The sequence below is a fragment of the Mirounga angustirostris genome, unplaced genomic scaffold (genome assembly GCF_029215605.1).
Source record: "Mirounga angustirostris isolate CCGP_5_RB_7025 unplaced genomic scaffold, mMirAng1.0.hap1 SCAF_1, whole genome shotgun sequence".
Classification (NCBI taxonomy): Eukaryota; Metazoa; Chordata; class Mammalia; order Carnivora; family Phocidae; genus Mirounga; species Mirounga angustirostris.
The window spans coordinates 205832025-205853830 of NW_026991709.1; the positions used below are offsets into that span (position 1 = coordinate 205832025).

Consider the following 21806-nt stretch of genomic DNA (forward strand, 5'->3'; position numbering starts at 1 on the left):
CTGAGTCTGGGATTTTGGCTTCAAAGTAGTTTTTTGGGTTTTTGTTGTTGTGGTTGTTGTTTAATCCGAAGCCTAATACCTACTGGCACATATCACAGTTCCATCCCAGAAGGAACATCTTACTGCATATCTTTTGAATAAAAATACTTCTATCATACTTGTCATACATATTCATAACGTAACCACGTGACGAGAGACTATGGTAAATAGTTTGATCTTCGTAATCATTTCGCTATTTTAAAAAATAAAAATAAATAAATAAGATATCATAGCAAAGCCAAGTATTAAATTTAAAAAAAAAAGAAAAAAACACATAGACAAAACTAAATTTAGAACAGCCAAATCTGCCCACAACCCAATCTTCCTATCCTATAACCATGTAGATGCATGTCTGATGCAGATGCATATTTGCTGTGTATGTGACGTTGTACATACAATTTTCACTTATTACATCACCAACCTCTCTCCGTGTAAATTATATACATCATCATTCCCTACATTATTGTCTTCAATGGTTTATCAAATTGCATTGTATATAATTTATTTATACTGTATTTATTTCCCTATTCTGGGAAATGTGGGTTGTTGCCAAATAACCCCGTGAACAGACCATTGAAAATTTATCTGTGTATATTTTTTTGATATTTTCTTAGGATAAATTCATAGAGGAAGAATCATTAGGTCAAGGAGAAAAGAAACATTTTATAGACTTTGATACATATCACTATATTGGCCTTCAGAAATGCTGTTTGCTGTGCTTTTATTCAGCCCAGGGATATCAATGGATTGGTGTGTGCCTAACTAATCATTTTGCTTTACCAATTTGTATGATGAGATAGTTTACACTCTATAAAAATAATAATAAATTTTTATAAATTTTTAAATAAATAAAATAAAATCCCATGCCTAACCTTCTTAGGAAACTGGAATCAGGATGTATTCATTCATTTCATTCATTCATTCATTCATTCATTCATTCATTCATTTCATTCAAAATTAAACCATTTTTCAGATTACAATAGCTCTCATCTTTCCTGATCTGGCCAGGTCCTAACTGATGGGGCAGACCATTGCCCTCACCTCACTGGGTTTCACTTCCCTCATCTGTGAATGGGCAGACACAGCAGGAACCCGACTGTACCCATCACCCAGTTTCAACACTTTCAAACTCACAGCCAGCCTCCAGCCGTCTGCTAATATTTAAGTTAAATATTTTCATGAGCTTGTTTCTTGATGGCAATTCTCCTGTGACTTCATTTTCATTGGAAGCATGGTTCCCTGTTACAGAGATAAGCTGTCAATTATTAAATCAATTCCTCCTTGTTGAACATTTAGATAATTTCCTATTTTTCACACTATCATCTCTGCTGCTGAAAACTTTCTTGTAGCTAAATCTACCCGCCCGTCCATGATTGTTTTCTGAGAATTAATTCCTAGAAACAGAATTGTTGCCTCAAAGATGACTGCTAGAGGGGGCGCTACCACTCTTGACTTCGGTTCAGGCCATGTTCTCAGGGTCGTGAGATCGAGCGCCGTATCAGGCTCCACGCCAAGCATGGAGCCTGCTTAAGATTCTCTCCCCGCCCCTGCCCCTCCCCCTGCTCATACTCTCTCTCTCAATAAGTAAATAAATAAAGTCTTTTTTTAAAAAAAAGATGAGTGCTAGAGAACTTTAGTTAAGAACTTGTTTCAGGAGTTAGGGTCTTACCTCGTTTGGATAAGGGTCCCTCATGGGGTTATTTGACAAGGTACAGCCTGGAACATCCTAGACATTCAGTAAATGTAACCTGTCCATGTTGCTATGCACATTTTTAAAGCTTATAATAATGGCAAACTTGATTGTTGCTTTTCTCACCAGCTATTGAAACTCGAGTTGTTACAGACAATTGCTCTGAAGAAGGAAAGATCTTCAGCTTGAACGCCCACATGAACTCAGTGGACATCCACTGCAATGACATTGTGCAGGAAGACATACAAGGTACATACGGTGGCTGTATTCAGAACCTCTAAGACACACAGATCAGTATCATTGTATGAGTTACAAGGAGAGTCGCCAACAGGCTCCTTCCTAATGAGTTTGTTACCCTAAGACTGTGTCAATTGAGTCTTTTCCTTAAAAAATCTTCCCAAAGTGAAGGCTTTCTATTCTTCAGCATGGAAGACACTTCTCTGCAATTTGGGGGGAGTTCTGTCCTGGTCTCAGGTGACGTTCACCCAAACGCAGTCCCCGAGAAAAGTGTAAGTTTATTTGGGAGGTGATTCCAGGAAGCATCAGTCGGTGTATTAGTCAGGGTTTCCCAGAGAAACAGAATCAATATGGTGTAGGGGGCAGGGGGATAAAGAGAGAGAGAAACAGAGACAGAGATTTTAAGAAATTAGCTCCTGTGATTGTGGATGGTAGCAAGTCTAAAATCTAGCCAGCAGGTTGGAGACCCAGGGAAGAGTTGATGTTGTACTGTAGACAAAGACAGGCTATAGGCAGAATTCCCTCTTATTTGGGAGAAGAGAGTCTTTTTCTTAAGGCCTTCAGCTGATTGGAGGAGGCCCAACCACATGGTGGAGGGTAATCTGCTTTACTCAAAGTCTATTGATTTAAATGTTACTCTCGTCTTAAAAAATGCCTTTACAGAGACACCCTGACTCATGTTTGACCCAATATCTGGGTAGTATGGCCTAGCCACATTGACACATAAAATTAACCATCCCAGTAGGGGAGAAAAGAAATGAGACAGGGAAGAGGAGACAGCCAATACAGGTATTATTATGGTAGTGAGTAGGTCACTGCTGGTGGTAAATGTGACTCATCCCACTGAGCTCTCCCATTCGAGGGAGAGCTGCTCTGATCCATCAGTGGTTGAGGGCCCTGCCATTCTGCCCTGTGTACCAATCCAACACATTCACTGCAGGGAATGCTCCCAGGCAGAGAGTTGCAGTTGCTTGCAGGAGAATTCATCGGCATGTAAGGAACCCAAGAGTGCCAAGCAAATTAAGTTAGGGTGCCTACAGCATTTGCTACAGCCTGTGTATGAAGGAACGGATTGTTACTATTAATTGTCCCGGTGTTGCCAGACTTTCTGATTTTTCAAGAGAAATTGGGTTGGTTGCATGAATACCTTCAATTTTTAAATTTGGTCTTACAATAGCTGCCTTACCATTATAACTGCTATAGCATGACAAATGGGGTCTTAAATCCAATCCTATAAACGTGGGATACAGCTGGTCTGTACTATCAGTGAAAGGCCCCGAGTAAAGGCATCAAAATGTGGACAACTAACCACATGCTGAACTGAGGAAGTGTCGTGAGACAATTAGTTCCTATCACTTCCTCTCCTCCCCCAAGAAGATAAGAACTTGAATCTGCCTCGTTTGAGAATGGGCCAGGTGGAGGATGGAAGCCAACCTCCAACCACACAAGTTCATGCTTGCCTTGTCACCAGGAGTTTCTTCTAAAACTCACAATTTGTAGAGAGTGTGCAAGACTTCACAGTGCGAGCCAAACAAAGCACATCTGCAGCCCCACATGTTCTCCGATCACATTCTGGGATACTGGGGATTAGGATTTCACATGTGAAATCAAAGAGGACACAACTCAGCTCATAAGAACGTCCTCTGCTGAATTGTTTAAGTAAGTCACAGACATCGTAATGTGATTACATGTGCCTGAAGGGGCACCTGGCATAAAAGTGCCCAGTGGAGGACTATTTACCCTCCCCCAGTGGGCCCTATAGTCTCACCTCCGAGCATTTCCATTGGCTGCTCCTCTACCAGGAACGCCAACCACCAGGCCACTGGGTGAACTATTACTCTTCAACATGGTTCAGCTTTCACCTCCTCCATGAAGCCTCCCAGGACTGCCCACTTCCACCACAACACCAAAGTCAGGCCCTCCCTCCTCTGCACTACCCCCAGCCTCTTGAACTTGCCTTATCCTGGCATCTAACATGTTGTGTTGTATCTAGATTGCCATGTCCTTGTCTCCCCCACCATGCTGGAATCCCCATAAGGATGGCAATCATGAATTATTTTTCTCTAGAGTCACCATTACAGGCTCATTACATAGAGAACAGTGATGAATGTTCTCTGAATTAAATCCACGTTTAGGTGGAGGTCTCAATGTTCCTAAGGAGAGAAAAGAACCCATTGACCGATGTGTGACAAGCTCCCAGAGGGACATTTCTCTGTCCTTCACGTCCTGTCTAGGGCAGGAGCCTTCTTTGTCATGGGGGTCACCCTGTGCCCTGTAGGATGATGAGCAGCACCTCTGGCCTTTATTCACTAGACACCAGAAACAAACACCCAGTGTGGCAACCAAAAATGCGTCCAGACATTGCCCAATGTCCCCAGAGGGGGCAGAATCACCCCCCCACCCCCAATTGAGAACTGCTCGTGGAGAGCGACCTTATAATTGACCTTCAAACAGTAACAACTTTAAGACTGAAAGGAGGTGCTATCGAATTACACCCAGACACCCATCAGAGGTAACACGAGACATACAATCCCATGACACCCCCTCCCTGTAAAACATCTCAAAGAACAAAACCCAGGCCACCGGAAGCTGACCGTGAACACCTACAGCCACCCTTCTCTTTTCTGCTTGTGCTTTTGCTCCTAACCAGAATACTTCAGCCCAAAAATAAGCTATTACTAAGCACAAGAACAGATGGACATATCACCTGCCCATCTTTTCCAACCACCTACCACTGTTTCATTCTGACAAATGGAAACTGTCATTAATTCGGAGAAACAGCAATGAATTGCTTCTGATTCCCCAGGCAGGACCAGAGAAGCCTGATTAGAGAAACCTAGGAGGAATTTATTCCAATAGGATGCGCTGCATAGCTAGTAAATGACAAAGCTGGGATTTTAATCCAGAAACCTATTAACCTATTTCCTGTCTCTACAATCCTAACTGCTTCATATATATGGCCTCGGCAGTGTGGACTTCTTGGCGGCTACAAAGAATAAAGAAAACTTATTGACATCGGAATATGGTCATAACATCCTATAATCCTATAACCCACCATATTCAAACTAACTACAAATATATATGTTTGTTTATATATATATGTTAGTAACTAACATATATAACACATATATATGTATATGTTATATGTGTATATTATATATTATATATATATAAACAAGAGAAATTTATTTTCTCACAGTTCTGGAGGCTAGCAGTCTGAGATCAAGGCATTGGCAGGGTTGGTATCTTCCGAGATCTCTCTCTCTGGCAGATGGCCACCTTCTCCCTGTGTCTTCACATGTTTTTTTTTCTGAGTGTACATCCCTGGTCTCTCTTTGTGCGTGCAGATTTCTTCTTCTTTACTCTTCAATCCAGGTCAGCTTTCACCTCCTCCATGAGGCCTCCCAGGACTGCCCACTTCCATCACAGCACCAAAGTCAGGCCCTCTCTCCTCTGGCCCTATCTTTATAAAGGCCCTGTCTTCAAACACAGTCACATTCTCAAGTACTATGGGTTCAGACTTCAACTTAATTTGGGGGGGGGGGGGACACAATTTGGTGCATAACACTATCCTACTGATATATGTCATGTGTATGTCCTTCTAATATATAATAGAATTATAAATACATGATATAAATATAACCTGTACACATATATTTAGTCTATTAAAGTATGTTAACAACAACAAAAAAATGGTCTAAAAAAAAAAGTATGTTAAATTGGGTCACCTGGGCAACTCAGTCGGTTGAGTGAGTGTCCGACTCTTGATTTTGACTCAGGTCAGGATCTTGGGGTCATGAAATAGAGCCCTGTGTCAGGCTCTGAACTGGTTGTGGAGCCTGCTTAAGATTGCCTCTCTCCTTCTGCCCACCCCCCCCAAATAAAAAAAAAATAAAGTATGTTAAATTATGGCTTTCCTTTGCTTAAACTCCCTTAAAATAAAAGCAAAAGTCCTCCTCAAGATTCATAAAGCCCTGCAGGATCTGCCCCCATCACATCCCTGCCCTCACCTTCTCCCACTCTTGCACACACACACTTCTTCAGCCACACTGGCCTCCTCCCTGTTCCCTGAACCAGCTGGGCACGTTCAAGTCTCAGGACTTTGTCCCTGTTATATTAGATCTACCTAGAACATTCTTCTATGTGGCCATGTGGCCCCCCCTCCCTTCACACTGCTGTCTGAAATCTGTCTGAAATAGCATCCTCCAAGTCTCTCTGTCCTCCCTTACCTCACTTAATTTTCTCCCTAGGACCGATCATTTCCTGACATACACTTTTACTGATTTGTTTATATTTGTTTGTCTCTCTCCTGCATCAGAAAGATCTGTAAGAGCAGAAATGGTTTCTTTGCCCCCCACTGTATCCCCAGAATAGTGTCTGGACCCTAGTAGGCATTCCATCAAAAAAAAAAAAAAAGTTGAATAAATGAATAGATAGATAGGGGTAGTGGCCTAAATTTCTATACACATTATTTTTTTTAGATCTGGTTTACATATATAATATATGGGAGAAGATGATCACATTCATACGTACATACAAAGAGATAGCCATACATGTAACCCACCTGTTAATGGATTTCTTTAAGTCCAGTCTCAACATTATGCTTCATTTGAAAGGAATGCAAAACCAATTCTAAAAGTCTTGAAAAATAAATCAGCCTTTCCAGAAGTCTCTTCAGGAAGCGGAATGACATCACGGAAAACTTACCTAACTCCCTAAGCTTTCTCTTCAAGCCTGACCCTTCTGGCTCCTCTCCTCCTCCCTCGAAATTCCATCTGCCTCTTCTTTGCCCTCCTCCCATCTTATTTGATGCATTTTCTCCTAAGGCTACAGCCATGTCCTTTCTGATGCAAATCAGCGTAACCTCTCTTTGTTTGTCCAGTTCTTCTCTTCCCCCCCAGGTTTTACCCCCTTCAATACAAAAAAGGGTTCAAGACCACAAACACACTGTCAGTCTCAGAGGTGAGAAAGGGAGAGACTGTGAGAATCTCTATTTCATTTGACCCTCATATAGGTGACTATGCATGCGTATGTATACTTGTGTATACATCATGTGTGCGAGCATGGTAGGTGTGGGAAAGGAATGATGGCACTTTTTTTTTTTTTTTTTGAGAGAGAGAGAATGAGAGACAGAGAGCACGAGAGGGAAGAGGGCAGAGGGAGAAGCAGACCCCCTGCCGAGCAGGGAGCCCGATGCGATGCGGGACTCATCCCGGGACTCCAGGATCATGACCTGAGCCGAAGGCAGTTGCTTAACCGACTGAGCCACCCAGGCACCCCAGGAATGATGGCACTTTTAAAGACCCCCCCTTTTTCTGTTTTCTCAGGTCCCACGGCAATTGCCTTTATTTCTTATTCTTCTCTTGGAACCCTCATAAACGCAACATTTTTTGAAGAGGCAAATGAGAAAGACCGAGTTTACCTGAACTCCCAGGTAGTGAGTGCTGCTATTGGACCCCAAAGGAACATATCTCTCTCCAAGTCTGTGACTCTGAGTTTTCAGCATGTGAAGGTGGGTCAGAGCTGCATTTGAACTTGCTTAGGTTTCTCGAGGTAGAGTGAACAATGTACGTATACCCTCGCCAGTCAGTGCCTCTGGGCTGTGCTGTCCAATCAATACCTTAGCCAGGAGCCTCGTGTAGCCATTGAGCATTTGAAACTTGGTGCATCTGAATTGAGAATTTGAAGACTTAGTATTTCTGGATTTAGACTTGGTAGTTCCAGATTTCGAAGCCCTCATAAGAAAAAAAGCATGCAAAATATCTCATTAATAACTTTTTAAGGGGCACCTGTGTGGCTCAGTCGGTTAAGCATCTGCCTTCGGCTCAGGTCATGATCTCGGGGTCCTGGAATTGAGCCCCATGTCAGGCTCCCTGTTCAGCAGGGAGTCTGCTTCTCCCTCTACCTCTGTCCCTTCCCCCCTGCTCATGCTCTCTCTCTCTCTCAAATAAATAAATAAAATCTTTGAAAAAATAAATAAAATATTTTTAAGAAAAATAATATTTATATTGATTGCATATATTGATTTATATTGACGTACTAAAAGATACTGTTTTGAATATAGTGGGTTAAATAAAATGTATTATTAAAATTAATTTGAAATGTTTCTTTAGCTTTTTTAATATGGCTAGCCGAAAATTTCAAATTACACAAGTAGTTCACATGATATTTCTCTTGGGCAGCATGATTCTAGTGCATGGGATTATTTTAGTTGGAGGTACCTCCAATTTTATTCTGTGAAATTTGAACTGAGACATGTTATTCATTCCCACATGAAAGCCTGGTATTAATTATTAGGCTACATAACTTGATCGGAAAAAAAATTTTATTTAATTCGTTCCCTTTTCCCCTTCTCTGCCCAAACTCTTAAAGACAGGAAGATCAGTAGCCAGACCCAGATGTAATAAAATTCATCTGTTCCCTTGCCTTTCAGCTTTGTCATGAAAGTAAGAGTTGAAAGAAATCCTGCCATTTGCAACAACATGGATGAATCTTGAGGGTATTATGCTAAGTGAAATAAGTCAGACAGAGAAAGACAGATACTGTATGGTCTTACTTATATGTAGAATTTCAAAAAGCCAAACTCATAGACACAGGTATTTTTGGTTACCTGGGGGGGGGGATGGGAGACAAAAAGTGCAGAAGGTCAAAGGTACAAACTTCCAGTTACAAGTAGAATAAGTTCAGGGATTTAATTAACTAGAGCATGATACCTCTAGTTAAGAATAATATATTGCATACCTGAAAGTTGCTGAGAGAGTAGATTTTAAGTTGTCGCCACAAAATAAAAATTGTAACTACATGAGGTGATGGATATTAACTAACTTCATTTTGCAATATATGTATATGTCAAAAACTTATGTTATATACCTTACACTTACATAATTTATATGTCAGTCTTATCTCAATAAAGCTGGAAAAACTAGATAAAATTATATTTTAATTTTAAACAAAATAAGAATGGGGGAGTAGGAAATGTAGGATTTCTCTATCGGATGCATAAAACCTAAGTATGAAATTTTTCATATATGGCATGGGGCAGTGGGAGTGGAGCAAGAAATCTGGAGATGGTCTAGTGGATTATCAAAGGAGATACAGCCCCCCAACGGGAGAATGTGTGACTCATCTTCTTGGCCCCATGAAGTGATGCTCTGGAAACCCTTGGGACAAAAAGAAGAGGTTGAAGGCTAATTCTATTCTCTCCCTCTTCATTTCTTCCCTAAACTTCCCCTCTCGTTGCGTGAGCAATTTTTGTGTTGTAAGGGGTCAGGGACAGAATTGGTGTGAAGAAATCAGGGAAATTTGTCTTAGAGAGTGTTTAGGAAAAAACTCTGTACGAGCCACAGACTTTTTTATTTATTTACTGTTTTGTTTTGTTTTGTTTTGTTTTTGTCTGACTTCCATGGTGGGGGATAAAAGCCTGAAACCAGTGACATCCTGTAAAATTCTGGCTCCCAGAGGGCCTTGATCTTGTTTTATGGTATGTGGAACCCCAACAGAGCTGGGACTACAGGAGCAGGTGTCCTGGCACCCATTCTCTTCACTTGAAATAGAAATCACCTGAGTCACTTCTAAGCCGCGTATCTCCTCACTTGCCACCCCAGTGTAGACGGACATTCTGAGAGTTGTCCCTCCCAAGGAAGAACATGATGAGCCCTTTCTACTTTCAGAGGAAGCCCAATAAAGGAAAGGCCTTCTGCGTGTACTGGAAGAGCACGGGGGGCCACGGCCAGTGGTCCAGGGACGGCTGTTTCCTGATCCAAGCGAACAAAAGTCACACCATATGCAACTCCACCCACCTGTCCAGTTTTGCTGTCCTCATGGCCTTAACCAGCCAGGTACAATGTATACATTTAATTCGTCCGGCTAATCCTGTGTGAGCTCCTGCTGGATAAGTACCCTTTTAAAAAGGGGGGGGAGGTGCACCTGGGTGGCTCAGTTGGTTAAGCGACTGCTTTCGGCTCAGGTCATGATCCTGGAGTCCCGGGATCGAGTCCCGCATCAGGCTCCCTGCTCGGCAGGGAGTCTGCTTCTCCCTCTGACCCTCCCCCCTCTCATGTGCTCTCTCTCTCAAATAAATAAGTAAAATCTTTAAAAAAATTAAATTAAATTAAATAAATGAATGGGGGCACCTGGTTGGCTCAGTCGGTTAAGCGTCTGCCTTCGGCTCAGGTCATGATCCTGGAGTCCCTGGATCGAGTCCTGCATCGGGCTCCCTGCTCGGGGGGGAGAGGGAGGCTGCTTCTCCCTCTGACCCTCCCCCCTCTCATGTGCTCGCTCTCTCTCATTCTCTCTGTCTCAAATAAATAAAATCTTTAAAAAAATAAAATAAAAAAATAAAAAAGGGGGGGAACACAAGGGACTAGAGTGAGGGATTGCAGAAAGCATGCTGCTTTCCATAGAAAGGTCAGGGTGGCCTCTGTAAGAATTAAGCATTTGAACTGCAATCTGAATACTGAGTCAGTGGTACTGCGACATGGGTGAGCCTCGAAAACATCGCGCTGAGTGAAAGACGTCAGACACAAAGGGCTACCTGTTGTATGGTTCCACTTATATGAAATGTCCAGAATAAGCAAACCCAGAGAGTCAGAAAGTAGATTACTGGTTGCCAGGGACTGGGGGAAGAAGAAATGGGGGTAAGTGTTTAATGGACACAGGATTGCTGTATGATGTTCCCTTGCAGAGCTGTACTACAATTTACTTACCCGTTCTACAGTTAATGTGCATCTAGGTTGTTTCCCCACTGGGGGCTATTAAAAGCAATGCTACAGGTGGATGGGGATCAGCTAGATGGGGGATGGGTATTAAGGAGTGCACTTGTTATGATGAGCACTGGGTGTTGTATGTAAGTGATGAATCACTGAATTCTACTCCTAACACCAATATTATACAGTACGTCAACTAACTAGAATTTGATTAAAAATTTGAAAGGAAAAAAGAAAGCAAGGCTACTTTTCTGGGATGAGGCTTAGAAAATCCCATGTGGGACCCCCCAGGGTGACAAGAAAGCAACATTCTCCAGATGGTGTAGCTACCAGATTGTGAAGCCTCTGTTATCATGGGTTTCTGAGTGACTGTGTGGAGCAGAGTATATTTCCATCTGTACAAAGTTTAGAAACAGACACAACTAAGCCATATTCTCAGGGGTTGCATACTTCAGTGGTGAAACTATAAAGATAGGCAGGAACTGCTTATCATAAAAGGATCCTGGTTACCTCTGAGGAAAAAGGTGGTTTGCAATTGGAAAGAGCTTCTGGGGTAATGTCTACAAACTAATGATCTTACAAATCATTTAATAATTTTTAATCATGTGATACATTTATGTGTATGCTCTTTTCTGTATGTGTGTTATATTTCACAATTTTTTAAGGTTAAAAAAGCAAAGGATTAAAAAGTTCTATAAAGTGATATTGAAACAAGTGAAAATCTGCATATCCTTATAAGGGATGGCAACTATCATTTCCTACTTGTGAGTCTTATCAGTCTGCGTGGCTCACCAGATTCCTGGCTCCTGTCTTTAAGGAGATGAGTCTCCAAGAGCTGAATTATACAGATGTCTTAGTTTGGGATCTCCTAAAGGCAGATCCTGAGACAAAAATTTGAAGGCGAGTAGTTTCTCTGGGAGGTGACCCCAAGACACATCAGTAGGACAATAAGGAAGTAAGACAGAGAAGAGTAGGCAGCCAGTAAAGGATGTGTTAAAGAGAAAGTTACCCCCATGGACAACTGGGACTCAATCCCATTGGTTACTTCTGGGAGATATCACAGAACATGCATCTCAGAGCCTTCCCACATAAAGGTGAGGGAGCTGAGGTATTTATCCACCAATGCCATTACTTTTATTGCTTGAGGGAAGCTTTCAAGGGGCATTAACATCCTGGTATTTGTGACTCCTTCTGGCACGTCCAAGCATGTTCGTGTGTCAGGAGAAATACTCTCAGGTAGGGTCACTGGATTTCACAGAAAGCAGCCAAAGGGCAGATACCAATGAGTGTGAAGAGATTAATAGCCTCCGCTACACGGGGCTTCCTGCAGCTCTTGGGTGCAAGACTTAGCCTAGCATATTCATTGATTTCAAGGTGAGTCTGCTATACAACATAGAGCCCATAGTTAATACAGAATTGTGGACTTAAAAACTTATTAAGAGAGTAGATCTCATGTTGTTTCTTATCACAGAAAGAAAAAAGCAAAGAGACACAAGATCTTGGAGGTGATGGATACGTTTATTACCTTGATTGTGGTGATGGCATCATAGATATGTGCTTATGTCCAAACTCATCAAAATGTGTGCATTCAATTAGCATATTATTTTGTTATTAGGTATCCCTCAATAAAGCTGGGGGAAAAAGACTTAGTCTGACAGATACTTCTTACACTCTCTGTCATCTGGAGTCATGCCTATGTTTGGGATGCCCCATTCCAAGGGGGAGGGGGATTAATCCTGGAGACTGACCATGATGTCCTCTTTGCTGGGTCCCAGGAGGAGGATCCCATGCTGGTTGTGATCACCTGTGTGGGGCTGAGCATCTCTCTGCTGTGCCTCTTCCTGGCAGCCCTCACCCTCCTGCTGTGCAAAGCCATCCAGAACACCAGCACCTCGATCCACCTGCAGCTCTCAATCTGCCTCTTCCTGGCCCAGTTGCTCTTCCTCACGGCCATCAACCGGACTGAGATCAAGGTACTGACATTTTCACAGAGGAGCCCCTGCCCTGTCCCAGGGGTGCTCAGTTCATGGAGCCATGCTGCACTGATACCTTAATGAAATGGCCTCGGGTCCAGGGAGGTTGGAGGGGTAGGTAGCCTATTTCACATTGACTAATGAATGGAAGACATTAGGAGACAAACCCTCTCCTGACAACTCGACCATATACATGAGAGTTCTCTTCAATGGCAAAGTATGGGAAAGGTCCTGGGGTCACCCTCCTCCCTGATAGTCCCTCCTGGTGACAACTTTCTCCTCCCCCAGGTGCTGTGCACCATCATTGCGGGTGCCCTACACTATCTCTACCTGGCGTCCTTCACCTGGATGCTGCTGGAGGGTCTGAATCTCTTCCTCACTGCACGCAACCTGACGGTGGTCAACTACTCCAGTGTGAGCAAGTTCATGAAGAAGCTCATGTTCCCAGTGGGCTATGGAGTCCCAGCTATAATTGTGGCCATTTCTGCTGTGATCAAGTCTGACCTTTATGGAACACCTGATCGGTGAGCTCAAGTCTCATTCTATGCTGTGGACAGTTTTAAGGGCAGTGTTAACGATGATGATTGGGATATCCACGTTGAAACCACTCTCCTTTCCCCTCGGCTGTAACAGCTCTAACCTCTTTCCCGGTGAGGCGAGAAAGATGACAGTAAAAGTGTGGAAGGTTTGGGGTGCTTGTGTGGCTCAGTCTGTTAAGCATCTGCCTTCAGCTCAGGTCATGATCCCAGGGTCCTGGGATCGAGTCCCATGTCGGCGGGGGGGGGGGGGTCCCTGCTCAGCGGGGAGTCTGTTTCTTCCTCTCCCTCTGCCCCTCCCCCTGCTCATGTTCTCTCTCTCGCTCTCAAATAAATAAATAAAATCTTAAAAAAAAAAAAAAGAGTGTGGAAGGTTCTGGAAAGAAGGCATTTTGTGGTTAGGTCCGAGTTTCATCCTTCCCATAATTTGGGACCTCGAGTCCTCAAGTCTCAGTGCCCCCATTAGTGAAACAGGGATAACAGTTGTCCCTATGCTCCCACCCTCATGATGCTGGTCTAAAACTTCAGCAGGACTGTGCTTGTAAAATGTTTAGTGTAGCATTAACACATGGTAGTGAACAATCAAAGCCTTCATTGTCATCCACTGACATTTTCAGGAGATGTTGGCAAAGCATTGGGAAAAGTGTTCATTTCGTGCGCTTTCTCTGATCTCTCTTTGTGCCCCTTTTCCCATTGTTCCCAGCTGCTGGCTCAACCTGGACCAGGGATTCATCTGGAGTTTCCTTGGCCCCGTCTGTGCCATCATCTGTGTGAGTATGTGGCTCCAGGGTTCCCGACCGAAGAAGAAGCACCGGGCATGCTGGATGCAAGACAGCATAAGGGGCATACATTTTCTCAGCTGTATGAATTGATTTTTCCACCTGCTACCAATTCAATCCCACGTGCAGGAGGTGGGAATTGTGTGCAATTTACAGCGGACACGGTGCATTATTTTAACTTGCGTTCTGCATGATCTGTGTCATTCCTGCAGGTGAATTTAGTTCTTTTTCTCCTGGTCCTTTGGATTTTGAAAAGGAAACTTTCCTCTCTCAACAGTGAAGTGTCAACCATCCAGAATATAAGGTAAAGTGGGGTAAATGGTATTTTCTGACCCCCTCTTTTCTCTACTTATGCCCCATTGGTGCCTCCTACACATCCACACACACATACACCCCACAAACAAGTTCCAGGAGCTAGCAAACCCAGTGTCATAGTTAATGAGAGCTTGTATTAGCTGTAGTATGGGCTAAGCTTCAGTGACAAAAAGACCCTAAGAAAGGAGTGAAATAGAAGTTTATTTCATTCGCATGTCACAGTCCAAAGGTGAGCAGTCCAAGGCTAGTGGGGAAGCTCAGCTCCACAAAGGAATCCAGAGACCCGAGTCCTTTCTAGTTTGTTGCTCCATATTCCCCAGATGTTTCCTTGCCAGTATCCCATCCATGGGAAGAAGCTGCATGTTCCACATTTGCCCATATCTCAAGGGCTAGACCTTGATCACACAGTGACACCTACCTTCAAGGCAGGCCGGGAAATGTAGTCCTAACTGGGTAGCCATGTGTCCTTGATAAAACTCAAAAAAGGAAGGATCCAGCACTAAAATGAAGAAGAGGAGAATGGGGGGGGAAAAAACAGCAATTTCTGCCACATAACACAGATGCAATAGGTTTGGGAAGGATTTCTATTAAAATATATTTTGTATGATATTATTTCACAACATTTTGGATGATGAGGACTTTTTTCATCTTGCAGCATCCATTTTATGTGAACATGTAATTTGTTGTTGATTTCATTGTAATCACAAAAATAGTGCATTTGTTGAAAAATTTTTCAAAAGTTTTTAAAATATATAAAGTAAAATCTGAAAGCAGCTAACTCCTCCCTTTCTTTTCTCCTTCCACTTCTCAGGGAAGCCAGAGGTAACAAAGTGTACGATATGTATAATATTTTCCCCAGACCTTTTTCTGGGCTGTGCATGTTCTGTAGAACAGACAGGCATGCACCCAGTAACATCACACTATGCAAATTGTTCCCCAACTAGCTTTTCTCACTTATGTATTACTATATTTTCTAATTAGGGATATATAGATACATATGTAAGGTGACCTTACATCCTAGTTTGCCTGGGATGGTCCCAGTTATGCCTGTTGACCCACTGTAATTGTTAATTAGCACCACATCTGCCTCAAAAGCCTCCCTGTCTGGATAATAAATTATATGACACTTCATCTATAAATGATATAATGAGAGAGATAAAGAGCACCCAGTTTTAGAATGCTTTATATATGTACTAATTTTGTTTTACATACTTTCCTAAATACTTTACATATGTTAAAGTCCCATTTAATCTTGGCAGCAACTGTGTGAAACAGGGTTATTATAAAGATGAGGGAACTGAGTTATTGAAAGGTAAAGTAACTTGTCCAAGGTCATAAGCCAATTAGTTCTGCCTTGGGTTTAAACCCAGCCAGAGTAGCTCCAGAGTCCTCACCATTAATAACCACACAATAGGGTGTCCATGTCCATTATTAGCTTTTTCACATCATTGTGTATGACTCCCTTCAGGATGCTGACACTCAAAACGACATCTCAGCTCTTCATCCTGGGCTGCACATGGTTCCTGGGCATCCTGCAGGTGGGTCCAGCTGCCCATGTCATGGCTTACCTCTTCACCATCATCAACAGCCTGCAGGGCTTCTTCATCTTCTTGGTGTATTGCCTTCTCAGCCAGCAGGTAAACAGCAACCCCTTTTGTTATTGTCATAAAGATAAATATTTGGAGGTATATACATTAATGAATATTTAAATCTATGTTCTCTAAATTTTCATATGAGCTGTGAGCCATGTGTAAACACTATCCATATCTTCTCTACTTTAAGATGTTATTGATTGTAAGATACATCAATTTATTAACAGCTTTCAGAAAGTAAATAATTGCTACATCAAGGAAATATGTTTTTCATCAGCTTTCCCATTTTTAATAGTCAGCTATTGCTGGGTAACAAACAACCTAAAAAATCTCAGTAGCCTAAACACAAATATTTACTTTTCTCATTCTCAAGTCTGAAGGATGATTGAAGTTCAGCTGATCTTGTCTGGATTCAGCTTGGCTTGGCTCCAGGATGCAGATCATGTTCAGGTCTGCTCCTTGTGACTCATCCTGAGGCTTGGCAGAAAGGGGGCAGCAACCTAGGATATGTTCTTCTCATGACAGTAGCTAAATCACAAGAAAACAAGCCCGACTGGGCAAGGCCATTTCAAGCCTTGTGGTCCTGCTTGCCTCACTTCCACTGACGTTCCATCGGCCAAGGAAAGTCATATGCCCAAGCCCAAAGTCAAGGAAAAAGAACCCTCCACCCATCATGAGGCTAAGTATTACACCATGAGCGTGTACTATGACAGAGGAGTGAATAATTGAAATCCATAATGCAATCTGCCACACCACTTAAACACCTGAATTCTTAAACATATTTCCATGTGAGGGTATAGTCTCCATACTAATATGTTTTAATAGCTCTATGATGACATTACATAATAAGTTAATTTTTTCAACATGTTATTATGAACATTTTCAAGCATACAAAAAAGTTAAAAGAATTAGGCAATGAACACATATATGCCAATCACTTCGATTACCTTTGTAATTATTTGTTATCACATGTCTATCCACATAGCCATTCTCCACTGCTAAGTCCCTAGTAACCACTATTCTACTTTCTGGCTCAACTAATTTGACTCTTACAGGGATCTCATATATGTGGAATCAGACATGATTTGTCCTTTTGTGTCTGGCTTCTTTCACTCAGCATGACGTCTTCATCGTTCATCCATGTTGTAGCCTGTGTCAGAATTTCCTTCCTTTCTAGGGCTCCATAAATAATATTCCATATACATATATACCACATGTTGTAGGGAAACTCTTTTTAATAATGTCTTTATTCTCTTCCTGACTCACTGGTTTTCTCTTCACCACTGTTAACAAAAACTTTCCAGTATTTTCTTTGATATTCCAGGTCCGAAACTGGTTTGGAGAGATCACGAAATCTAAATCTGAGTCTGAGACTTTTACACTTTCCACCAAGTTTGGCGCTGACTCAAAACCCAGTGAAGTAAGAGAGCTTGTGACTTACTCTAATGCTTCCCCCCCAACACACCAATCCCCTCTCCCGTCTTAGTATGAGCTCCCTTGCCCAGCAGGAATGGCAAAGAGCTCTTCCTGATGACCTGGCTTGCATTTCCCATTCTCACTATATTGTTCCTCAGTGACTCTTCCCTGATCACTGTTAGTGCTTAAGCTAGCTTGTGTATATATTCTTGTCATACAAAGGAATAGGGGTAAGACATATCACCAGCACCACTACCATCTAAAGTAGAATGTTTTGGGGGGTAGACTTACAATCACCAACATAGCAGAGTGGTCACCATCCTCTGAAATCCTGCTGTCCTGTGGAGAGGTGAATGTAAGCCCAGTGCGATTAGTAGATACCATGGAAAAGAGAGGGACTCCACCCTAGATGTTCTACATAATTATAAGGGAGGGGTACATGGAATAATGGGAACTGCCTGGGAAAGGAAATGGTCTTGTTAGTAAGAAGACCTCTGTGGAACTCAGTGGCTGGTATCCACCCATTCTTCCATTGATTTAACTCAGGCTCAATGCACTACCTTGTACCTCTCTATAGTTTTCCTTTATTTGTCTTTTTGGAGAAATTAGAGAATATACTTCTTTAAGAAGGCATGCCCTTAGATGAGCAAGATGGGCTCCAAACTCATAATCCATAAAAATTTTCCCAGTTTCATTTGTGTACTCCCATGTGTACACCCAGCACATCTGCTAGCCAAGGAGCCTTAGAATGTATTGTTTTTAAAATGAAAAATTGAGAAATTTCTGACACATTATCTTTTACTTTTCTTGAACTAATATGTGATATTCTCAGCACTGGAAATATTGAGTCACTAAAAACACATCTCTCCCTATTTGGAGGGCAGAAAGGAGAATTCATTCTAAATCTTTCAAAAAGGACCAAAAGGAAAACAGGACCAGGAAAAAAGGTTTAGGGCATGTCAAGTGATCAGAAAAAAATTTTATGAATATTAGGTTTAATCATGCCCAAAAAAAGTAAAATTGTAAAAGGTGCTGGCTGCTAACTGTGACCTTTGAAAGACTTCCCAGATAATCCAAAATAATTTCCAAAGTTTCCTGCACTCCAATAACTGGAGATATTTTATTATCATTACTTAACATTGTGGAAGTTGAATAAGATGATCATATCTTTTAAAGGGGGCTATATGTATTAGTTACCTGTAAGAAATACATTCACTTTAATTTTTTTGTATTTGTATCTGATTTTATGTTTTTATTATGTTCAGTTAGCCACTGTGTAGTACATCATTAGTTTTTGATGTAGTGTTCAATGATTCATTAGTTGCATATAACATTTACAATTTTAATTAAAATAATTTCTTAAGCTTTTATTTTTCTAGGCACAGGATATGATTAAAAAGCTAAAAAAAAAAAAAATCCCTTCACTTTCCATGGACAAATTTGCCCTTGGGTTAAATTTCTAGCTCTCTTCCCTAGAAACTTGTTAACACTGAAAGGCCAGTTGTGTAACCAGGCAATATTGTTTGTAAAAAGTCATGTTTGACTGGGCAGGGAGTTCTGTGAATGAACCATAAATAGTAGGAGGGGAATGATAGCTTTGGACTTCCTGCATACAATGACTCATTCCTCAACCAGGCCAGGAAATTCTATCCTCATGGGCTGCTATAGGAGGTATTGGTTTTCTTGTGGGACTTGGGGCTTTTAAACCAAGCTGTAACATATGGGTGGTAAAAACTATATTTGTTGAGTTCTACAATATGTCAAGGTACTGTAGTAGGTAATGGACCTACAAAAGGAATAAGACCAACACAGTCTCTGCTTTCATGGGGCTTAGAGTCTCGCCTTTCTTCATAGACACAAATTAACTTAAATTCTGGAGCAGGCTACTATGTCTGAAATTTTTTCAAAAAAAAAAAAACAAAGAATTCTTCATATGGGATTTTTGAGAAGTCCTCCCATATAAGCTGCAGAAGGCCACACTTGACGTAGGATTCCAAAATGCTAGATTGTGTCATCCTTGCATGCTGGATGGAGCTCTTGCCACTAGGGACTTACTAACAAGCTCTGAACAAGCCATAATAACCCACTTTTTGACCAGTTTGATCCAGTTCAGATGCCATATTAACCCTCCAGATGACTTCAAGATCATTACCATCTAATTATAATAACAAAAAACATAACTACCTGCAACATGACAGATCCCACTGTGCCCATTTAAGGGAAGAACAGAGGTGGCACTCTAATCCTAGAAGCCTCTTCCCCCTTCCTTGAAACACCCCACCCCAGGTCAGCTTGCTTACCAGTCCCTTAATTACCCTAACCCCATAAAACCCTAACAATGACCTAATCGAGGAGAAGATGCCTTTAGAACATGAGCTCCCCTTTTCTGTTCTCTGGCCATTGAATAAATCACCTCCTTGCCATCAAATACTGTTTTGTTATTTGGTTGTTCGGCAAATGGTATTGAGTAGGCAAAGAACCTACCACTTCCGTAACACTCTCTGCCTTTAATCCACTTCCGCTCTTTCTTTCTGTTTTGTTGGTGGTAGTGGTTTGTTTTGTTTCATCCTTACATCTACCTTTAATCTAAACATCTTCTGTGGGGGGATGTTTCTTCAGAGCAAGTGAAGAGAAAATATTCAAACTAGAACATTCAACTCCACGTGGAAAGTCACCCATGGATCTGGTTGGCATGGTGAACAACAAAGCTGAGGACAAGGGAAATCATTATAAATGTCATCCTTGGAGAGGAAAGGTTTAGCCTTTATTCCCTGAAATGTTTGTTCTGCATATTGGGCTCTCAATAAATGTGTGTTTCATTGGATTTCTCTTCACTATCATGTGTTCAGCCAGTGCTTGTCCCTGGATGCCCAAATAATGGCCTTTGCAAATATTCCCTTGATGTTTTGTAAAAAAGGTAGCCCCTTCCAAGGCCTTTCCTCACTTTCTTATACTCACTCATCCTGACCCTGCTCTTTAAACTCATCCAGTCCTTCAGACCATCAGCTTCTCCCAAACCATCAGCTTTACCTCCTTTCTTATCCAGGCTAAATCTCATGATCAACCATGTCAAGTGATTCTCTCCCATACTTTCAACACATTGCTCCCTTGTTCTGATTCCATAACTAGCTGGGAAAACCTCAATCCAGGACCAATCCAACAATGGTAGTACTGCAGATGGTCTGCTCAGCAGTCTTCACCAAACCATATGCTCCTTATTAATAGAACCTTCATTGTTTGCTGACTTGGGACAGCAATATGCTTGGACACATGGGGCCAGTTGAGATTGGTTTAAGCCCAGTTATTCTCAACTAGAAGTGATTCCCCCCACTGGGGACATCTGACAATGTCTGAAGACATTTTTTGTTGTCATGACTGGAGAAAGGCGGGGAATGCTACTGGCATCTATGTGGTAAAGGCTAGGAATGCTGCTAAACATTCTACAAGGCACAAGACAGCTCCCACATACACACCACAAAGGATTATCAATCCCCAAATGTCAGTAGTGCTGAGGTGGAGAAACCCTAGTCTAAACTAAGCATAATGATCATATTCCTATTTGCTAGAGACTGTTTTAGGATGGGTGCATTTGGACCAATTCTAGACAATGAGATATAAGAAACACCTACTGGAAAATACTTTTTCCCCTTGATAAAAACAAAACAAATTCAAGAAGAACCTGACCATTACTTCCTGTTTTGGGCTGTTATACAATAATATGATGCTTAGAGAGAAGGTACCACATAAATACTGAGGATGGAAGAGTGAAAAGATGAAAATAATCTGGGCTTTTATGACATTGTTGAGCTGCTGAACCAAACCTAGGACTTTCTCTTATGTGAGACAAATAAGCCCCTATTGTTAAGCCACTTCAGGTCAGGTAATGTTACTTGCAGTCCAAAGCATCCTTCCTTATGAACAGACCACATCTCTTAACCACTTTTCCATCAGGGCAGTGAGATCCCAGAATCACTCATCTTGGAGTCATTACAAATATATACTTTCTGATCTAAACAAGACTCTCCATGTTACCTGGAACTTGCTCTTCTTATCCTGAATCAACTTCCCCTCATGAAAGGTTACAGTTTTTCACTTCCTTCCTCAATCCTCATCACCTTTCCCTTTATGTGAGGCAGAAGACCTTGTCTCCTACTTCACAGCGATAATAAACACCAGCTGATGGAAACTACCTTAACTTCCTGATATTCTTTACAAATACATCCACATCCATACCCACCCTTGCTTCCTTCCCTCATCAATGCCAATAGTCCCCTCCTCCATTCTTCTACAACAGCAAAGAGGTCCCTCCTCTTGTTTAAGGCTAATCCTTCCCTCTATGCTTTGCTCATCCCCTCCTGCCTGTTTGGGGACCTTTCTCCACTGATATCTCCTCTCTCTGTATTGAGTCTTCCACCTCTCTGACATCCTCTCTCCTGGTTCTTCCCCAGTGGTATTTAAATATGCTAAAAAGAGGTCAGGAAACTTTTTCTGCAAAAGGCTGAATAACAAATATTTTAGATTTTT

At 41.8% G+C, this 21806-nt stretch overlaps 1 protein-coding gene across 1 annotated transcript in view; it reads left to right on the forward strand.

Moving 5' to 3' along the window:
• The window catches only part of ADGRE3 (adhesion G protein-coupled receptor E3), a 41801-nt gene extending 21734 nt beyond the window's left edge, over positions 1–20067 (forward strand). Inside the window, exons 7-15 of the mRNA XM_045862828.3 lie at positions 1859–1978; positions 7294–7478; positions 9637–9804; positions 12447–12644; positions 12933–13168; positions 13884–13950; positions 14172–14263; positions 15743–15911; positions 17191–20067. Of these exons, the coding sequence (XP_045718784.1) occupies positions 1859–1978; positions 7294–7478; positions 9637–9804; positions 12447–12644; positions 12933–13168; positions 13884–13950; positions 14172–14263; positions 15743–15911; positions 17191–17352 (1397 nt within the window). The 3' untranslated portion in view covers positions 17353–20067. The remainder of the gene's footprint in view (positions 1–1858; positions 1979–7293; positions 7479–9636; positions 9805–12446; positions 12645–12932; positions 13169–13883; positions 13951–14171; positions 14264–15742; positions 15912–17190) is intronic.
• The last annotated feature ends 1739 nt before the right edge of the window (positions 20068–21806 follow it).